Here is a 20,950-nt window from a genome sequence, read left to right as displayed (position 1 = left end):
CTGCCTGCAATGCAGGAGACCTGGGTTCGATCCCTGGGTCAGGAAGATCCCCTGGAGAAGGAAGTGGCAACCCACTCTAGTATTCTTGCCTGGAGAATTCCATGGACAGAGAAGCCTGGCCGGCTACAGTGCATGGGGTCACAAAGAGTCGGACATGACTGAGTAACTAAACCACCACTATAAAAATGGTAAATGAGCACATAAAAAATATTCAAAATCACTAGACACTAATAAAAGTCACAAAGAGATTTTATTGTACATCAGCAGAATATCTAAATTGTAAGACTGACAATAACAAGTGCTAACAAAGATGAGCAACTGGGACTTACAGATTGCTTTTATAATGCAAACTGAAATAAGCATTTTGGAAAACAAATTTGACAATATCCACTAAAGTTGAATATGCATTTATTCTATAATCAAAAAAGATGCTTATGTTTTTCAAAAGACAAGTACATGAATATTCATATCCATTTTATTCATAATAGCCCCAAAACACAAACAACCCAGATGGCCATCAATAGTATAATGGATAAATTGGAATATTATAGAGCAAAGATGGAGAAGGCAATGGCACCCCACTCCAGTACTCTTGCCTGGAAAATCTCATGGACGGAGGAGCCTGGTGCGCTGCAGTCCATGGGGTCGCTAAGAGTTGGACACGACTGAGCGACTTCACTTTCACTTTTCACTTTCATGTACTGGAGAAGGAAATGGCAACCCACTCCAGTGTTCTTGCCTGGAAAATCCCAGGGACGGGGGAGCCTGGTGGGCTGCATAGTCCAGTCTATGGGGTCGCGTAGAGTCGGACATGACTGAAGTGACTTAGCAGCAGCAGCATAGAGCAAAGAAAAAGACTACATGTAACAGTGACTCTCCAAGACAGTACACAGTTTTTAAGAACAGATAAACTAATAAACGGTGATAAAATCAGAATAATAATTACTTTGGTGTGGAATGTTTATTAACTGGGAAAGGCATAAAGAAACCTTCTGTAATGCTAAAAATGTACTGTCTTAATCTAGTTGGTAGTTTCATGTGTGTATATATATATATATATATATATGTAACAACTCCTACAATCAACAGTTGTCAGACTCTTTCTGAATTCAACAGATAAATTTTTTCTAATAATTGGCAGATATTTTATCAACTTCTTTTTAAATGAATTTGAATCACTATATACCATCTTGCAAAAATCCTTTAAAAGTCACTTAGATAAATACCTAACTTTTGAATCCTTCATTATCACAATCTTGTAAACTCTAGTTCAAGAATAGACTGGATACCTTTGGCATGGAGACATTAATTCTACCACCTAAGGCAGAATATCCCATCTTCATGTGGCTATGAAGTTTAGATTTGATCTTTAAAACTCAATTTCAAATAAATAGGACCATTAAAACTCATATGAAGAGGATTTCCTAATTTAGTCTTTTCAAAAAAACTAACATGAATGATGGTAAGGAGGAGAATTCTAAGACATTCTTCAGAGCAGAAAGTAAAAGTCCTAAATCACATGGGGTTTTGTAACTATCATCCTTCTCACAAAAACTCACCTTGAACCTGCATGCGAGTTCTCACTAGATTCAGTGGGTAGCTGACAAACTGACCACAAAAGTTAGAGAAGGCACAACATCCCGTCAAAATCACCAGTCCAGGGTCTTCTGCATGAGTGTTTAGCCAGTGAGTCTTCAAAAGCTGACAGAGAACAAAGTAACAATACACTTTAACAGCTGTTAAAGAAGAACCAAGATAATAAAATGCTAATATATTTTCTCACCACAGTCAGACTCCTTGCTATCTTCTGTGTTACATTAGCAAAGTATATAAAATGCAGAATGCAGTAATCCAGTACAGAGTAGCAAAAGCCATAGGATATATATTTTTGAACTGCTAACTTTTCACATAATTTAATGCAAATTAATAAAGCCCTCAATATTTCACTTTCCTGGTGGCTCAGCTGGTAAAAAATCCACCTGCAATGTGGAAGACCTGGGTTCAATCCCTGGGTTGGGACGATCCCCTGGAGAAGGGAACAGCTACCCACTCCAGTATTCTGGCCCGGAGAACTCCATGGACTGCATAGTCCATGGGGTTACAAAGAGTCAGACCCGAAAGAGTGACTTTCACTTTCTTTTCAACATTTCAAGGACTCAAATTATCTAAATATTATCTCTTTTCCTAAGCACCATCCTAGCAATCAAAATTAGCCAGAGGTGTTCTCTATGCATAAAAACACCATGAGATTAGAGGACCTTATTGATGGAAACTGAATCTGGACTTTAGTTCCCTGGTTGCCTAATCTTTACGGAAGCTTATTATGTCAAGTTGCATTTCTTCTTACAGTAGTATTTTTGTTTCAGCACTCCTTTACATTCTAAAATATCCTTGAGGACTCCAAAAAGTTTTTGTTTATATAGGTTACATCTATCAATATTATCTATCACATGAGACATTAAAACAGAAAAATTTTAAACTGAAGAATATGTTCTTATTAACAAGCAGAGGAATGTTATCATTAATCTGGGGGGGAAAAAACCTCTTTCATTGCAAGAGAATGAAAGTGACAAAGGTAAATAACATCTTCATATTATGAAAATAGTTCAGGCTTCAAGGACCCTTAGAAAGGGTCTCAGAAATCCACCTCTAGAGTGTCCAGACCATGCTTTAAATGACTGATTAAGTGGTTTTGAAATATCAAAATAATTATTTTAATCTAAAGATACCAGGCAATGCCACTGTTTACTTCTAATGGGCTGAATTGTGTCCCCCCACCACCAAAATTCTTATGTTGAAGCCCTAACCCTCAGGGCTTCAGAATGTCACTGTTCATGGATAAAGTCTCTGAAGAGGTAATTAAGTTAATTTCATTAGGCATTAAGAGTGGAGAGTTTGTATTCACACATGCTTGGTTGTCTGCCAGGATCCCCTCTCCATGGAATTTTCCAGGCAAGAATACTGGAGTGGGTTGCCATTTCTTCCTCCAGGGGATCTTCCCAACCCAGGGATCAAACCCAGGTCTATTTTGTCTTCTGCACTGGCAGGCAAATTCTTTACCACTGTGCCACCTGGGAAACCCTTATTCAGAGTGGACCCTATTCCAGTATGTCTGGTGTTCTCTTAAGTAGAAGTTTGGATACATATGTGCTGGCACACAAAGGAAACTATGTGAGGGCAGAGGGAGCTGGCCATCTGCAAGCCAAGGAGAGAGCTCTCAGAGAAACCTTGATCTTGGGCTTCTGGTCTCCGGAACTGTGAGAAAACAACTTCTCTTACACAAGCCACCTAGTCTGTGATATTTTGTTATGGCAACCCTAACAAACTAGTACACTACTTTTAAGGCCTTTCCTCATTTAATGATTCCCCAACTTGATTAATTATCAGATTTACTTAGAATTTTTAAATTTATTTTTTATCAAAGTATAGTTAATTTCACCTGCTAGCACTCATTTCATATACTAGCGAAGTAATGCTCAAAATCCTTCAAGCTAGGCTTCAACAGTATGTGAACCATGAACTTCCAGATGTTCAAGCTGGATTTAGAAAAGGCAGAGGAACCAGAGATCAAATTGTCAACATCCACTGGATCACAGAAAAAGCAAGATAATTCCAGAAAAACTTCCACTTCTGCTTCATTGACAACACTAAAGTCTTTGACTGTGTGGATCACAACAAACTGTGGAAAAATCTTAAAGAGATGGAATACCACACCACCTTACCTGCCTCCTGAGAAGTCAAGTCGTTCAGTCATGTCCGACTCTTTGTGACCCCATGGTCTGTAGCCTGCCACGCTCCTCTGTCCATGGGATTTTCTAGGCAAGAGTACTGGAGTGGGTTGCTATTTCCTTCTCCAGGGGATCTTCCCAACCCAGGGATCAAACCCAGGTCTCTCGCATTGCAGGCAGACACTACTGCATGGGCCATCAGGAAAGCCCCTGCCTCCTGAGAAACCTGTATGCAAGTCAAGAAGTAACAGTTAGAACCAGACATGGAACAACAGACTGGTTCCAAATTGGGAAAGGAATATATCAAGGCTGTATATTGTCACCCTGCTTATTGGACTTCTACGCAGAATACATCATGTGAAATGCCGGGCTGGACGAAACAAGCTGGAATCAAGATGGCTGGGAGAAATATCAATAACTTCAGATATGCAGATGACACCACTCTTAAGGCAGAAAGTGAAGAGGAACTAAAGAGCCTCTTGATAAAGGTGAAAGAGAAGAGCGAAAAAGCCAGCTTAAAACTCAAAGATCAAAAAACTAAGATCATGGCATCTGGTCCCATCACTTCATGGCAAATAGATGGGGAAACAATGGAAACAATGACAGACTCCATTTTCTTGGGCTCCAAAATCACTGCAGGTGGTGACTTCAGCCATGAAATTAAAAGACACTTGTTACGTGGAAGAAAAGCTATGACAAACCTAGACAGTGTATTAAAAAGCAGAGACATTACTTTGCCAACAAAGGTCTGTATAGTCAAAGCTATGGTTTTCCAATGGTCATGTATGGATATGAGAGTTGGACCATAAAGAAGGCTGAGCGCCGAAGAATTGATGCTTTTGAACTGTGGTGATGAAGACTCTTGAGAGTCCCTTTGACAGCAAGGAGATCAAAGCAATCAATCCAAAATTTCAAAGGAAATCAGTCCTGAATATTCATTGGAAGGACTGATGGTGAAGCTGAAGCTCCAATACTTTGGCCACCTGATTCGAAGAGCCAACTCACTGAAGGCAGGAGGAGAAGGGGACGATGGAGGATGAGATGGTCGGATGGCATCACCAACTCAATGGACATGAGTTTGAGCAAGCTCCAGGAGATGGTGAAGGACAGGGAAGCTTGGCATGCTGCAGTCCATGGGGTCTCAGACGGTCAGACATGACTGAGCAACTGAACAACAATAGTTAATTTACGATGTTGTGTTAATTTCTTCTGTACAGCAAAGTGACTTAGTTATACACATATATACATTTTTTATATTCTTTTCCATTATAATTTATCCCAGGATATTTAATATAGTTTCCTGTACTATACAGTAGTACCTTGTTGTTTATACATGCTATATATAATAGTTTGCAACTATTAACCCCAAACTCCCGGTCCCACTCTCACCTATCATCCCTCCCCCTTAGCAACCACAAGTCTGTTCTCTATATCTGTGACTGTTTCTGTTTCATAGATAGGTTCATTTGTGCCATATCTTAGATTCCACATGAAAGTGATGGCATATGGTATTTGTCTTTCTCTTTCTAGCTTACTTCACTTAGTCTGATAATCTCTAGTTGCATCCATGTTGCTGCAAATGACTACAAATCTTTCTTTTAATGGCTGAGTAGTATTCCACTGTATATATGTACTACATCTTCTTTATCCATTCATCTGTTGATAGTTGTTCAGGTTGGTTCCATGTTTTGGATATTGTAAATAGTGCTGCTATGGACACAGGTGTCGGTGGTTTAGTCGCTAAGTCCGACTCTTGTGACCTCGTGGACTGTAGCCTGCTAGGCACCCCTGTCCATGGGATTCTCCAGGCAAGAATACTGGAGTGGGTTTCCATTTCCTTCTCCAGAGGAGCTTCCCCACCCAGGAATTAAACCTGGGTTTCCTGCATTGCAGGCGGATGCTTTACCGACTGAGCTATGAGGGAAGCCATGAACACAGGGGTGCATGTACATTTTTGAATTTTAATTTTCTCCAGATATATGCCCAGGAGTAGAAATGCGGGATCATTCTATTTTTAGTTTTCTGAGGAACCTCCATACTGTTCTCCAGAAAGTGGCTGCACCAACTTAATTCTCACCAACAGTGTAGGGGGGGTTCCCTTTTCTCTACATCCTTTCTAGATTTATTATTTGTAGATTTTTTTTAATGATGGCCATTCTGACTGGTGTGAGGTGATACCTCATTGTAGTTTGATTTACCTTTCCCTAATAGTTAGTGATAGAGCATTGTTTCATGTGCCTATTGGCCATCTGTATGTCTTCTTTAGAGAAATGTCTATTTGGGTCTTCTGTACATATTTCCCTTGATCATTTAGTCTCCCAACATATCAAAGACCATTTTCTCAAGCTTTGTCCATTATCCTAGATGGACTTCTTCTAACACTGTGTGTGTGCTTAGTTGCTCAGTCAATCCTAAAATTCATATGGAAATATGAGGGACTCAGGATAGCCCAAACAATTCGGAGAGAAAAAGAAAAAGCTAGAGAAGTCACATTTTCTAATTTCAAACTTACTAGAGAACCACACCAATTAAGGCAGCTGTGGTTCTCGTGTAAGGACAGATATACTGATCAATGAAATAGAATTTGAGGGTTCAGAAGTAAACCTTTAACATGTATGGTTAACTTCAATAATATTGCCAAGCCCATCCAGTGGAGAAAATAGTCTTTTCAACAAATGTTATTGATACAACTGGATATCCACATGCAAAAGAATGGAGTTAAACCCCTGCCTAACACCATATTGAATTAATTCAAAATGCATAGTAGACCTAAAGTAAGAGTTAAAAACGTAAAACCCTTAGAAGATATAAATCTTCTGTGTTCTTGGACTAGGCAGTGGTTTCTTATATATGACACCAAATACAATAGTAACAAAAGAAATAATAAATAAATTTGACTTCATCAAAATTTAAAACTTTTCTGTAAAAGATAATACATGGAATGGAAGAAACTAATTGCAGATCAAATATCTAAGGCACTTGTACCTATTATATGCAAAGAACTACAACTAAACAAGAAAAAAAAACAAATTAATAATGGACAACAATACCACTTTCTATTCACAAAGATAACAAAATCAAGAAGACAGATAATAACAAGTGTTGGCAAGGATGTGGAGAACTCAGAACCCTCATTCACCGCTGGTGGAAATTAAATGGTATAGCCACTTTGGAAAACAGTTTGGCAGTTCTTCAAGAGGTTAAACATAGAGTTATCTAATGACACAGCAATTCTACTCCTAGATACATATCCAAGAGAATGAAAACATATGTCTATACAAAAACTTGTACTCAATTTCATAACACCATTACTCATAATAGTAAAAAAGTAGAAATAGCTAATTGTCCATTAACTGATGAATGAGGCAAACAAGAGATAGTATACCCATATAATGGAATAATATTCAGAAAAAAGGAGCAGTGGCTGCACTGGCGCAGGAGGGCCGAGAGGAGCTACTCCACGTTCAAGGTCAGGAGGGGCGGCAGTGAGGAGATACCTCTAGTCCAAGGTAAGAAGCAGCGGCTGCACTTTGCTGGAGCAGCTGTGAAGAGATACCCCACGTCCAAGGTAAGAGAAACCCAAGTAAGACGGTAGGTGTTACGAGAGGGCATCAGAGGGCAGACACACTGAAATCATAATCACAGAAAACTAGTCAATCTGATCACACAGACCACAGCCTTCTCTAACTCAATGAAACTAAGCCATGCCGTGTGGGGCCACCCAAGATGGGCGGGTCATAGTGGAGAGGTCTGACAGAATGTGGTCCACTGGAGAAGCGAATGGCAAACAACTTCAGTATTCTTGCCTTGAGAACCCCATGAACAGTATGAAAAGGCAAAATGATAGGATACGGAAAGATGAACTTCCCAGGTCAGTAGGTGCCCAATACGCTACTGGAGATCAGTGGAGAAATAACTCCAGAGAGAACGAAGGGATGAAGCAAAAGCAAAAACAATACCCAGGTGTGGATGTGACTGGTGATAGAAGCAAGGTCCGATGCTGTAAAGAGCAATATTGCATAGGAACCTGAAATGTTAGGTCCATGAATCAAGGCAAATTGGAAGTGGTCAAACAGGAGATGGCAAGAGTGAACGTCAACATTCTAGGAATCAGTGAACCAAAATGGACTGGAATGGGTGAATTTAACTCAGATGACCATTATATCTACTACTGTGGGCAGGAATCCCTTAGAAGAAATGGAGTAGCCTTCATGGTTAACAAAAGAGTCCAATATGCAGTACTTGTATGCAATCTCAAAAAGGACAGAATGATCTCTGTTCACTTCCAAGGCAAACCATTCAATATCACAGTAATCCAAGTCTATGCCCCAACTGGTAATGCTGAAGAAGCTGAAGTTGAATGGTTCTATGAATACCTACAAGACCTTTTAGAACTAACACCCAAAAAAGATGAACTTTTCATTATAGGGGACTGGATGCAAAAGTAGGAAGTCAAGAAACACCTGGAGTAACAGGCAAATTGGCCCTGGAGTACGGAATGAAGCAGGGCAAAGGCTAATAGAGTTTTGCCAAGAGAATGCACTGGTCATAGCAAACACCCTCTTTCAACAACACAAGAGAAGACTCTACACATGGACATCACCAGATGGTCGACACCAAAATCAGATTGATTATATTCTTTGCAGCCAAAGATGGAGATGCTCTATACAGTCAGCAAAAACAAGACCGGGAGCTGACTGTGACTCAGATCATGAACTCCTTAGTGCCAAATTCAGACTTAAAATTGAAGAAAGTGGGGAAAACCACTAGACCATTCAGGTATGACCTAAATCAAATCCCTTATGATTATACAGTGGAAGTGAGAAATAGATGTAAGGCACTAGATCTGATAGATAGAGTGCCTGATGAACTATGGACGGAGGTTCATGCATTGTACAGGAGACAGGGATCAAGACCATCCCCATGGAAAAGAAATGCAAAAAAAGCAAAATGGCTGTCTGAGGAGGCCTTACAAATAGCTTGAAAAGAAGAGAAGCGAAAGGCAAACGAGAAAAGGAAAGATATAAGCATCTGAATGCAGAGTTCCAAAGAATAGCAAGAAGAGATAAGAAAGCCTTCCTCAGCAATCAATGCAAAGAAATAGAGGAAAACAACAGAATAGGAAAGACTAGAGATCTCTCCCACCCCACTCCAGTACTCTTGCCTGGAAAATCCCATGGGCAGAGGAGCCCGGTGGGCTGCCGTCTATGGGGTCGCACAGAGTCGGACACGACTGAAGTGACTTAGCAGTAGTAGCAGAGATCTCTTCAAGAAAATTAGAGATACCAAGGGAAAATTTCATGCAAAGATGGGCTCGATAAAGGACAGAAATGGTAGGGACCTAACAGAACCAGAAGATATTAATAAGAGGCGGCAAGAATACACAGAATAACTATACAAAAAAGATCTTCATGACCCAGATAATCACGATGGTGTGATCACTCACCTAGAGCCAGACAACCTGGAATGTGAAGTCAAGTGGGCCTTAGGAAGAATCACTACGAACAAAGCTAGTGGAGGTGATGGAATTCCAGTTGAGCTATTTCAAATCCTGAAAGATGATGCTGTGAAAGTGCTACACTCAATATGCCAGCAAATTTAGAAAACTCAGCTGTGGCCACAGGACTGGAAAAGGTCAGTTTTCATTCCAATCCCAAAGAAAGGCAATGCCAAAAAATGCTCAAACTACCGCACAATTGCAGCCATCTCACATGATAGTAAACTAACGCTCAAAATTCTCCAAGCCAGGCTTCAGCAATATGTGAACCATGAACTTCCAGATGTTTCAAGCTGGATTCAGAAAAGGCAGAGGAACCAGAGATCAAATTGTCAACATCTGCTGGATCATGGAAAAAGCAACACAGTTTCAGAAAAATATCTATCTCTGCTTAATTGACTATGCCAAAGCCTTTGACTGTGTGGATCACAATAAACTGTGGAAAATTCTGTAAGAGATGGGAATCCCAGATCACCTGACCTGCCTCTTGAGAAACCTATATGCAGGTCAGGAAGCAACAGTTAGAACTGGACATGGAAAAACAGACTGGTTCCAAATAGGTAAAGGAGTACATCAAGGATGTATATTGACACCCTGCTTATTTAACTTACATGCAGAGTACATCATAAGAAATGCTGGGCTGGAAGAAGCACAGCTGGAATTAAGATTGCCGGGAGAAATATCAATCACCTCAGATATGCAGATGACACCACCCTTATGGCAGAAAATGAAGAGGAACTAAAAAGCCTCTTGATGAAACTGAAAGAGGAGAGTGAAAAAGTTGGCTTAAAGCTCAACATTCAGAAAACGAAGATCATGGCATCTGGTCCCATCACTTCACGGGAAATAGATGGGGAAACAGTGGAAACAGTGTCAGACTTTATTTTGGGGGGCTCGAAAAACACTGCAGATGGTGATTGCAGCCATGAAATTAAAAGACGCTTACTCCTTGGAAGGAATGTTATGACCAAACTAGATAGCACGTTCAAAAGCAGAGACATTACTTTGCTAACAAAGGTCCGTCTAGTCAAGGCTACGGTTTTTCCAGTGGTCATGTATGGATGTGAGAGTTGGACTGTGAAGAAGGCTGAGCAACAAAGAATTGATGCTTTTGAACTGTGGTGTTGGAGAAGACTCTTGAGAGGCCCTTGGACTGCAAGGAGATCCAACCAGTCCATTATAAAGGAGATCAGTCCTGGGTGTTCTTTGGAAGGAATGATGCTAAAGCTGAAACTCCAGTACTTTGGCCACCTCACGTGAAGAGTTGACTCATTGGAAAAGACTCTGATGCTGGGAGGGATTGGGGGCAGGAGGAGAAGGGGACGACAGAGGATGAGATGGCTGGATTGGCATCACGGACTCAATGGACGTGAGTTTGAGTGAACTCCGGGAGTTGGTGATGGACAGGGAGGCCTGGCGTGCTGCAATTCATGGGGTCGCAAATAGTCGGACACGACTGAGTGATTGAACTGAACAGAACTGATTCAGAAAAAAAGAATGAAATGCTGATAAATGCTATAATATGGATGAAACTTGAAACCATATTTCTGAGTGAAAAGAAGCCAGTCATAAAACATTACATGCTGTATAATTACATTTATATGAAGTGTCCTGACTGGACAAATCTATAGACACAGAATACAGATTAGTGGTTTCCAGGGAGTGGAGGAGTTGGATGTGGGGAGTGATTCCTAATGAGTACAGGGTTTCTTTTAGGAGTGATAAAAATGTTATTGAATTAAATAGTAGGGATGGTTGTACAACCTGTGACTATATTGAACTGTACACTTTAAAATGGTATATGAATTATATCTCAATAAAGTTTTTATGATAGAAAATCTTGTCAGTTATGGCATTCCTATGCCCAGAGCCTTCCAACAGTTTCCCATTTCACCTAGAGCAAAATTAAAGTCCCTTCTACAATCTGCAAGGTCTTGAGAAATCTGCCCCGACCCAGCAGATCTCTGACTTTATCTCCTACTAATCTCTTCTGGCTTACTCTGCTCCAGCTGCACAGGTATGCATCCACCCTAAATGTCCTCTTTGTACGTGTATGTGTGGCTCAACCCCCTCACATCCTCTGGTCTTTACTCAGAAGGTATCTTTTCAGGAAGCCCTTCCAGTCACTAAACTATCTACTCTCCTTTCCTGCTTCATTTTTCTTCACAACCCTATTACTACCATATGCCATGCTTCGAAAGTTTATTGTGTGTCTCAGAGTGAAAGAATGTTGATCTCCCTACAGATAGGACTTTCTGTCTCTTCTGTTTGGTGTACCTAGAACAGAGCGTGGTACATGCAACTCAGTAATTATTTATTGAATGAATACATCCTCACTTTTAAGGTGAGAGGATTCAGGCACAGAGAGGTTAAGCAAATTATGAAGCCATAATCTGTACTCAAGCAGTCTGAGTCCACAATCCTAACTGCTATCCTCAGTTCAGTTCAGTTTAGTGGCTCAGTCGTGTCCGACTCTTTGTGACCCCATGAATTGCAGCACGCCAGGCCTCCCTGTCCATCACTAACTCCCGGAGTGCACTCAGACTCACGTCCATCGGGTCTGTGATGCCATCCAGCCATCTCATCCTCTGTCCTCCCCTTCTCCTCCTGCCCCCAATCCCTCCCAGCGCCAGAGTCTTTTCCAGTGAGTCAACTCTTTGCATGAGGTGGCAAAGTACTGGAGTTTCAGCTTTAGCATCATTCCTTCCGAAGAAATTCCAGGGCTGATCTTCAGAATGGACTGGTTGGATCTCCTTGCAGTCCAAGGGACTCTCAAGAGTCTTCTCCAACACCACAGTTCAAAAGCATCAATTCTTCAGTGCTCAGCCTTCTTCACAGTCCAACTCTCACATCCATATATGACTGCTATCCTAACGGATAAGAATTAATAAGTTTGGTGGGTTGGAAGGTACTCAGGATTACTAAAAAAGGAGGGAGTTGTACAGTGAATGTCATGCTTGATGGTCTGTTAGGATCAGCCACAGAGAATGACCAAAGTGAAACTGGACACTACTAACAGAGAAAAAAAGGTCATTATTATTTTGCACTCCTACTTTCCTCCCCAGAAAAGAACTTCCATTCTTCTCTTCCTTTTTCTGAATCAAGTGACCATAATTGATTTGGAATAGATGATTACTATAACCAGAAATTATTCACGAGGAACCCCAGAACAGAAGTAACATGAGCCAAATCAGACTTCTGACACTAGGAAAAAATGGGGAGCAAAACAGCATCATTCAATCTCCCTGGTGGTCTGAAGATCAGGAGAGAGGTTTTAAAAACAGCTGCAAGTTACTGACATACCAGCTATAGAAACCCAGCAACAGATGGAGTCACTAAGGTGGAGTGGGTTGTGTGCAGGGAAAGGAAAGGAAAGGTCAAGGTCAATACTTACAGAAAACAAGCTTATAGAAAACAATACTTATAGAAACAATCCTGAGAAAGAGAAGCCAGAAAAACAAACTGTAAAAAGAAAAATATGTTTTCTATTCACTCAGTTTTAAATGTATTTTTGATTTAAATTTTTTTCAATTGTATTATATTTTTAGATCTAATAAATCTGATGTAAGGCCATCATAGAAACAAACTCACCTCATAAACAGTGATATCTACACCCGCATATGGTATGACAGTCAGAAGACTAGGAATGTAGCCTTTGTAAAAGCCTGTAATCTTTTCAAGCTTCCAGATTTTCCTGGCACAGTCCAATAGCCCAGAGTACTGTCCAGTTTTACTTACAGCCAAATTAGTTTTTAAAACCTGAATGTAAAAGAATGTTATAGGGTCATTGATCAGTTACCCAACCCAGGGCAATCCTATAAAGTGTGAGCTACAGTTAGAAATTTCTATTTTCTATATTAGAATTTAGAAAGAGAAAACAATCTTAGGTCAAACTGTATTTTCAATGACAGTATACCTGCTATCATTTTCCTACTTATTCTTGGAATATTTTACTTTTGCATACTACTATGTAACAGTCCATGGGGTCACAAAGAGTTGAACACAACTGAGCGACTGAGCACACACACATACACACACATGTTACAAATACAGTGCTTAAATACAAATACAGTGCTTTTACCAAATTCCTGAACTTAACTTTGCAGGAAGATAAAGTATCTGAATCCAGCTGTTCTTCTTTCTGTCTAAATTACATACTAGTGAGCCACAGCTATTATTGCACTGTAAGTCAGATAAGGAACCCAAAATAGAATATAATTGGACCAACTGCTATGGAAAACAAGTTTGAGGTTCCTCAAAAAATTAAAAGAAGATCTACCCTGCTGCTGCTGCTGCTAAGTCGCTTCAGTCGTGTCCGACTCTGTGCGACCCCAGAGAAGGCAGCCCAGCAGGCACCCCCGTCCCTGGTATTCTCCAGGCAAGAACACTGGAGTGGGTTGCCATTTCCTTCTCCAATGCATGAAAGTGAAAAGTGAAAGTGAAGTTGCTCAGTCGTGTCCGACGCTCAGCGACTCCGTGGACTGCAGCCTTCCAGGCTCCTCCGTCCATGGGATTTTCCAGGCAAGAGTACTGGAGTGGGGTGCCATTGCCTTCTATGACCCAGCAATTCTTCTTCTGGTTATAATACACAAAAGAAATGAAAACAGGATTTCAAAGAGATACATGCACTACTATGTTTGTATGTTTAGCACTATTCTGTAGCACTATTCACAACAGCCAAGATACGGAAATAAGCTCATCAACAGATATATATATGCATATATATCTTCTTTGTCCGTTCATATATATACATACATGTATATAATAGAATGTTATTCACCTATGAAAAAGGAGGACATTCTGCCATGTGTAGTGTGCTAAGTGAAATAAATCAGACAGAGGAAGACAAGTACAGTACAGTATCACATATATGTTTAATCTAAAAAGCCAAACTTGCAAAAACAGAGTAAAATGGTGGTTACCAGGGCATAAGAGGTGGGGCAGGTAAGATAGATGCAATTTAAGGGTACAAACTTGCAACAAGTAATAATTAAGCTCTAGAGGAAATGGCAACCCACTCCAGTGTTCTTGCCTGGAGAATCCTAGGGACGGGGGAGCCTGGTGGGCTGCCGTCTATGGGGTTGGACAGAGTCGGACACGACTGAAGCAACTTAGCAGCAGCAGTAGCAGAGATCAAACACACAGTATAGTGAATACAGACAACAATCTTGTACTGTAATCAACCATCTTGCTGAGAGACTCAGATCAGATCAGATCAGTCGCTCAGTCGTGTCCGACTCTTTGCTGAAAGACTAGAACTTATTTATTCCAACCACTAAAAAGAAAGAATAACTATGAGTATGATTGTAGTGCTAAATATTGCTATAATATATAAATGTATCAAATTAACTGTTGAACACCTTAAATTTACATAATACTATGTGTCAGATAGGTTCAGGAAAGAAACCTAAAAGAAAAATGAAGTTCCTACAACTGCCATCTCCAACATAAGTATCCAAATAAACTGATATTAGGATTTCACAAACATCAACACATGTATACATATACACACAGCTTGTGAATGGCAGTAGGTTTTTTAAACCATATATATATATATATATATATACACACACACACATATAAGAACACACACACAAATACCAACTCACTCAGTCGTGTCTGACTCTTTGCAACCCCATGGACTGTAGCCTACCAGGCTCATCTGTCCATGGGATTTTCCAGGCAATAGTACTGGAGTGGATTGCCATTTCCTTCTCCAACACAAAGAAAGACCCAAAAAATAGAAAATAAAAGACTAAGGAACTTATCCAGGTGAAAGAATGTTAAAGAGACCTGACACGTGATCTGAATTGGATCTGGAAAAAGAAATTACTATAAAGACAATTATTAGAACAATTAACAATTAATTACATTTCAATAAGGACTGTGGATTAGATAATAGTATTGTACTGCTGATAAATTTCCTGATTTTGACAATATATAAAAGAAAGTTCTTCATTCTAAGGAAATTCACACCGAAATTTTTAAAGGTAAAGGGACACAACATTTCCAACTTTCTCTCTCTCTACACAAATACACACACACGCGCACACACACACACACCTGTATGGAGAAAGGCAAAATGTTTATTGAAATTTGTGTAGAGTATCCAGAGTTTCCTTGGACTAATGGAAAACACAGAAAACTCTGCTGACATTGAAGTTTAGCATGAAATAAGCTGTTTCTTTACAAGTGGGAAAGAAACTTGGTGAGCCTTAATTGTTATACTATTTATTCATTTTTCATTGAGAAATGCTATGATAGAAATGTATTTGCAGGAATCTCCTTATCTCCTACTAGATCAGTTGCTTCTTTACTGTGCATATATAAAGCTACACAATCTGAAGGACATACTGCTTATCCTAGATTATATATAAATACTGCCAGATAAACACAGGTCAATTTATACTTTGAAGAGAAAATAATCTTAAAATTCAAAAACCACATGGAAAATCTGTATTGTTTTTAAAAATTGGATGTTTCATTCTTATAAAAAGAGTAAAGAGGTATCATCATGACAGAAAAATATATTCTGAATGTATTTAAATTTTATACATCTGCTCTGACTCATAGTTCTAAAATTAATCACCTTCATGATTAATCCAGGGTCTCTGGGTGTTCCTTGTATTCATTAACTTGGAATTTATAAAAAATAAATAATAGCAAAACAAATCAGAGACTTTAAAACAAAAATAATTTAAATCCTCAGAGGAATTCAAGATTATATTTCATCTAGGAGGACAGTTCAATATTTGCAAATCAATCAATGTCACACATTACATGAACATTGAAGGATAAAAAATCATGTGATCATCTCAAGATGCAGAAAAAACTTCTGATAAAATTCAACATATATTTATGATAAAACTCCCAAGAAAGTGGGCATAGAGGGAATATACCTCAACATAATAATGGCCATATAAGACAAACTTGTTGCCAACATCATACTCAATGGTGAAAAGCTAAGATCAGGAACAAGAAAAAGATGCTCACTAAACCACTTTTATTCAATATAGTATTGGAAGTCCTAGCCACAGTAGTCAGTGGATCTAAATTGGAAAGAAGTAAAACTGTCATTGTTTGCAGGTGAGATGATACTATATAGAAAATACTAAAAAGCTGACACCAAGGAAACTACTAAAATTCATAAAGGAATTCAGTAAAGTTACAGAATATAAAATTATCATCCAGGGCTTTCCTGGTGGCCCAATGGTTAGGAATCCACCTGCCAAAGCAATTTTTAAAATTGACATGTGGAAACATAATTGTTGGTATTTCTTTACATTGACAATAAACTAACAGAAAGAGAAAATTAGAAAACAACCCATTTACAATTGCATCAAAAATAATGAAATACCTAGGAATAAATCTAACCAAAAAGATAAAGGACTTGTACCAGAAAACTGTAAGACACTGATAAAAGAAACTAAAGACAGCACAAACAAATGGGAAGATAACTATGCACATGGATTAGAAGAATTAATATTATTAATATGACTATGTTACTCAAGGCAATCTACAGATTTGGTGTAGGCTCTATCAAAATACCAATTGCATTTTTCACAGAACTAGGACAAATACAATTTTTAAATTTGTATGGGAACACAAAATACCATAAATAGCCAAAACAATCTTGAGAAAGAAGAAGAAAGCCAGAGGTAACATACCCCTTGGTTTCAAACTATACTACAAAGCTACAGCAAACAAAACAGTATGGTGCTGGACCCAAAACAGACACATAAATCAATGGAAGAGGATAGAGAGTCAAGAAATAAACCCCTATTTATATGGCTAATTATAAATAATGCCAGAGGAGGCAAGATGTTGGAGGTACAACGCAGAAAAGACAGCCATCTCAATAAAAGGTGCTGGGAAGACTGGACAGTTATATGCAAAAGAGTCAACCCAGACTACTTTGTCACATCATTTACAAAAATAAACTCCAAATGGATTAAAGATTTAAATTTAAGTCTTGAAACTATAAAACTCCTAGAAGAAAATATAGGCAGTGTACACTTTGACATCAGTCTTAGCAATATTTTTTGTATATGTCTCCTCAGGCAAAGGGAAACAAAAGCAAAAATAAACAGATGAAATTACATTAAATCAAAGGGCTTTTTCACAACAAAGGAAGCTATCAACAAAACAAAAAGGCAGCCTACTGAATGGGAGAAGATATCTGCAAATTATATATCTGATAAGGGGTTGATATCCAAAATATACAAAGAACTCATACAATTCAACATCAATCTCCCCACCAAAAAAATGGACAGAAGACCTGAGTAGACATTTTTCCAAAGAAGACATACAGATGACCAACAAACATGAAAGGATACTCAGTATCACAAACCATCAGAGAAATGAAAATCAAAACTATAATGAGATATCACCTCACACCTATCAGAATGGCTATCATCAAGAGACATCAAATAACAAGTGTTGGCAAGGATGTGAAGAAAGCGAACCCTTGAGCACTGTTGGTGGGAATATAAATTGGTGCAGCCACTATGGAAAACAGTACAGAAGTTCTTCAAAGAAACCTAAAGATAGAACTACCATACGATCCAGCAATACCACTTTTGGGTGTTTTTCTGAAGAGAACAAAAACCCTAATTTGAAAAGATACATGCACCCCTATGTTCATTGCAGCATTATTTACAATAGCCAATATATGGAAGCAACCAAAGTGTCCATCAATAAATCAATGGATAAAGAATACATATATATATACAGAAAGATCAAAAAGAAAAGCAAAATCCAAAATTATTTAATAGTAGATTTCCCAGAGCCGGGAAAAAGATCATTAAAAAGATCTGAAATTAACTGATGAAAGAAAAGGGTCAGAATCTACACATTTCATGATAAAATTTCAGGAAAACAAGAATTAAAAGAAACTCTTAAGAGTTTCCAGATTATTTAATAAGAGTAATGTAAAGTGGTTGGATATAAGTTTAACTTAAAAATTCAGGAGTTTTCATATATACAAACAGTAAACATTAGCAAAATCTAATGAAATACATTAATAGCAACAAATACCACAATGTATCTAGTAATAAAAGCCTCAAATGCACAAGACCTGTATAAGAAAATTATAAACTTTATCAAATAATACAAGAAAAGATCTAAATGGAAAGGAAGACATATCTCATTGCTGGGCAAAAAAGAAATTCAATATTATAATTGTCATTTCTTCCCCAAATTCACTAAATACAACTAAGAGTCAAAATCCCAATTTGGTTTACTTTGGTTTTTTTAAGAAACTTGGCAAGCCAATTCTAATGTTCATATAGAAGGGAAAATGCAAGAAAATAACAACAACAAAATGTCCCATTGGCAGATGAATGGATAAAGAACATGTGGTATGTGTGTGTGTGTGCATATATATATATGCACACACACACACATACACGCAACAGAATGTTACTTAGCCATCAAAAAGAATGAAATAATGCCATTTGCAACAATATGGATGGACCTAGATATTATCATACTTAGCAAAGTCAGAAAGACAAATACTATATCACTTATATAAGTAAATATAAGTGATATTTATATTTTAGTAAAATAAAATATGATACAAATCAAAGCAACAGAAATGCCAGCTTAGATATCACAGATCTGGTAACACTGCCCTAGCAACAGATTTTCTCTACTCAATAGCTACTAATAATAAGAGGATTCTGGCTCATTTGAAAAAAAATTAGCCATAATTTCCATTAAGGATAACAGATCTTTTTCAATAGCACTTACCTCTAAGGGGTAAATAAAAGACTGAGAAGTGGCACCAGCCAAAGAAGCAGAAGCAAACTTCTCAAGTATTCCTAATTCGCCTCCTTCAGAAGAAAGATACTCCTTATACTGTATTAACAAGAGTTCAAAGATATGTTAGCATTGAAAAAGTTCAAAGAGGCATGCAAGTCATTCAATATCAGTGGATACCCAGGCATTTAATTTATAGTTTAAAACTATAATCCACATTTTCGTGCTGCTTAGTCACTCAGTCATGTCCAACTCTGCGATTCCACAGACTATAGTCCACCAGGCTCTTCTATCCATGAGATTTCCCAGGCAAGAATACTGGAGTGGGTTGCCATATCCTCTTCCAGGGGATCCTCCTGACCCAGGAATCGAATCCGTGTCTCTTGCATTACCTAGTACCTAAATATAGTCATGTATATTAGATAGGAGGCCTCAACCTTAACAGTAGAGACTTTATCTTGTACCTCAATTTGCTTAGAATAAGACATACAGCAAATAAGGTATATAGCAAACATTCAACAAGTGTTGATTATGATAAGCAATAAATATAAAGAAAATGGAAAATTCTGAGATGGAAACAACTGAGAACCTTATGCAATATGTTTTGATGGCAGCCATGTTATAATGAAGCAACATGACATGACAAATAAACCCGTGTTCTTGCCTGGAGAATCCCGTGGAGAGAGGAGCCTGGCAGGCTACAGTCCACGGGGTCACAAAGAGCTGGACATGACTGAAGCAACTTAACACACACACACAATTATATAATAATAATATAATTACATAACTTTATAGTAATGTTCCAACACAGATAAACAACTACTTCCCTTTGTTTTGTAATAACCCCAACTGATTTTTTAAAAAGTAAAACTGAATAACATGCCCTTGTTAATAAATGTCATAGGCAGTGTGGTTTTTACCTGTTCATAAGACCAGATCTTAACAGCTATTTCAGGAGCAAGCTTGAAAACATTCGTACCATTTCCTCTCCACAAAGAAATGACTCCACCCTCTTTCATCATCTCTATTAAATGGCTCATTATCTTCACATTCTTTGTTTCTAAACTCTGAGCCTTGAAAAGGAAAGGAAGAATTTTGAAAATCACAATACGATTTGAAGAACTTTGAAAACCACATATTGTAATTTTCATGTGATTGGCAGGACAGAGTTGAAGTTCCTAAAATATGGAAGGTCTCTCCTGTTGGGGAAACAGCAGCTGTCAAAAGATTAGACAGCTTTTGAGCCATGTTTATTTTAATCCCTGCACTATAGCTTAAGAAGAGGACACCTTACACAGGGGACACAAGATTATGCTGCAGACATAGCTGCTTTGTTGCCCCCTCCTCAGAGGGATGAACAATGACTCTCCCATCAGGAAGAGTGAAATTGGGTGTACATTTCAAGAGAAGTGTCAGGGAAGCAACATTTCTGAAAAGTTAAGGCCACAGAAACTCAGAGAACTTATTGCTAACAATTGGCTATGAGGCCTTTAACAAGGGTGATCAGTGTGGTCAGTGAAAGCAGAGAAAAGAAAGCGGAATCCAACTAACTCTGTGGCCAAAATCTGAAACCTTTTCCAGGGCACATATTAGAAAAGAGATATACACTTGTCTTAAGACAGTATCAGAGAATGTGCTCTAGACATTGACTATACTGCATTAACATGAGAAAAATTAAACCCAGAGCAATATGACTCAACATGTGAATGAAGATAATGGGAAAAATAAAAGATAATTCAACAAATATAGTCCAGTAAAAGAAGCTACAAAAGTGGTTTTAAAATAAGAGGTATTAAAGAGCTATATATCTGTTTTTAAGGAGACTGGCAGCAGTCTGATGGCTGTAGTACGATAGTTGCATACCTAGTAAATGTGGAGGGGATCAGCAGGCTCATTGTAAAACATATGAAGAGAAAAGGAGGAAAAACTGACCAAAAATGAAAAAAAAAAAAAAAACAAGAACCAG

The 20,950-nt window shown here is 38.4% G+C and overlaps 1 protein-coding gene across 2 annotated transcripts in view; it reads right to left on the bottom strand.

The window, feature by feature from the left end:
- LOC530689 (solute carrier family 25 (mitochondrial carrier; phosphate carrier), member 24-like) overlaps positions 1-20,950 on the bottom strand; it is a 63,409-nt gene that overhangs the window by 16,548 nt on the left and 25,911 nt on the right. The window contains exons 5-9 of one of the 2 annotated variants that reach the window (XM_059885056.1): positions 19,905-20,057; positions 18,976-19,083; positions 12,817-12,984; positions 1,560-1,701; positions 248-824 (exon numbers count right to left, since the gene is read on the bottom strand). In XM_059885056.1, coding sequence (XP_059741039.1) covers positions 682-824; positions 1,560-1,701; positions 12,817-12,984; positions 18,976-19,083; positions 19,905-20,057 — 714 coding nt within the window. In that variant the 3' untranslated portion in view covers positions 248-681. Of the gene's footprint in view, positions 1-247; positions 825-1,559; positions 1,702-12,816; positions 12,985-18,975; positions 19,084-19,904; positions 20,058-20,950 lie in introns of those variants that run through there. The other variant, XM_059885055.1, reaches the window with a different exon arrangement.

The sequence above is a fragment of the Bos taurus genome, chromosome 3, assembly GCF_002263795.3.
Source record: "Bos taurus isolate L1 Dominette 01449 registration number 42190680 breed Hereford chromosome 3, ARS-UCD2.0, whole genome shotgun sequence".
Taxonomy (NCBI): Eukaryota; Metazoa; Chordata; class Mammalia; order Artiodactyla; family Bovidae; genus Bos; species Bos taurus.
Note: the sequence above shows the minus strand (reverse complement) of the source record. Positions and strands in the feature narration are given on the sequence as shown.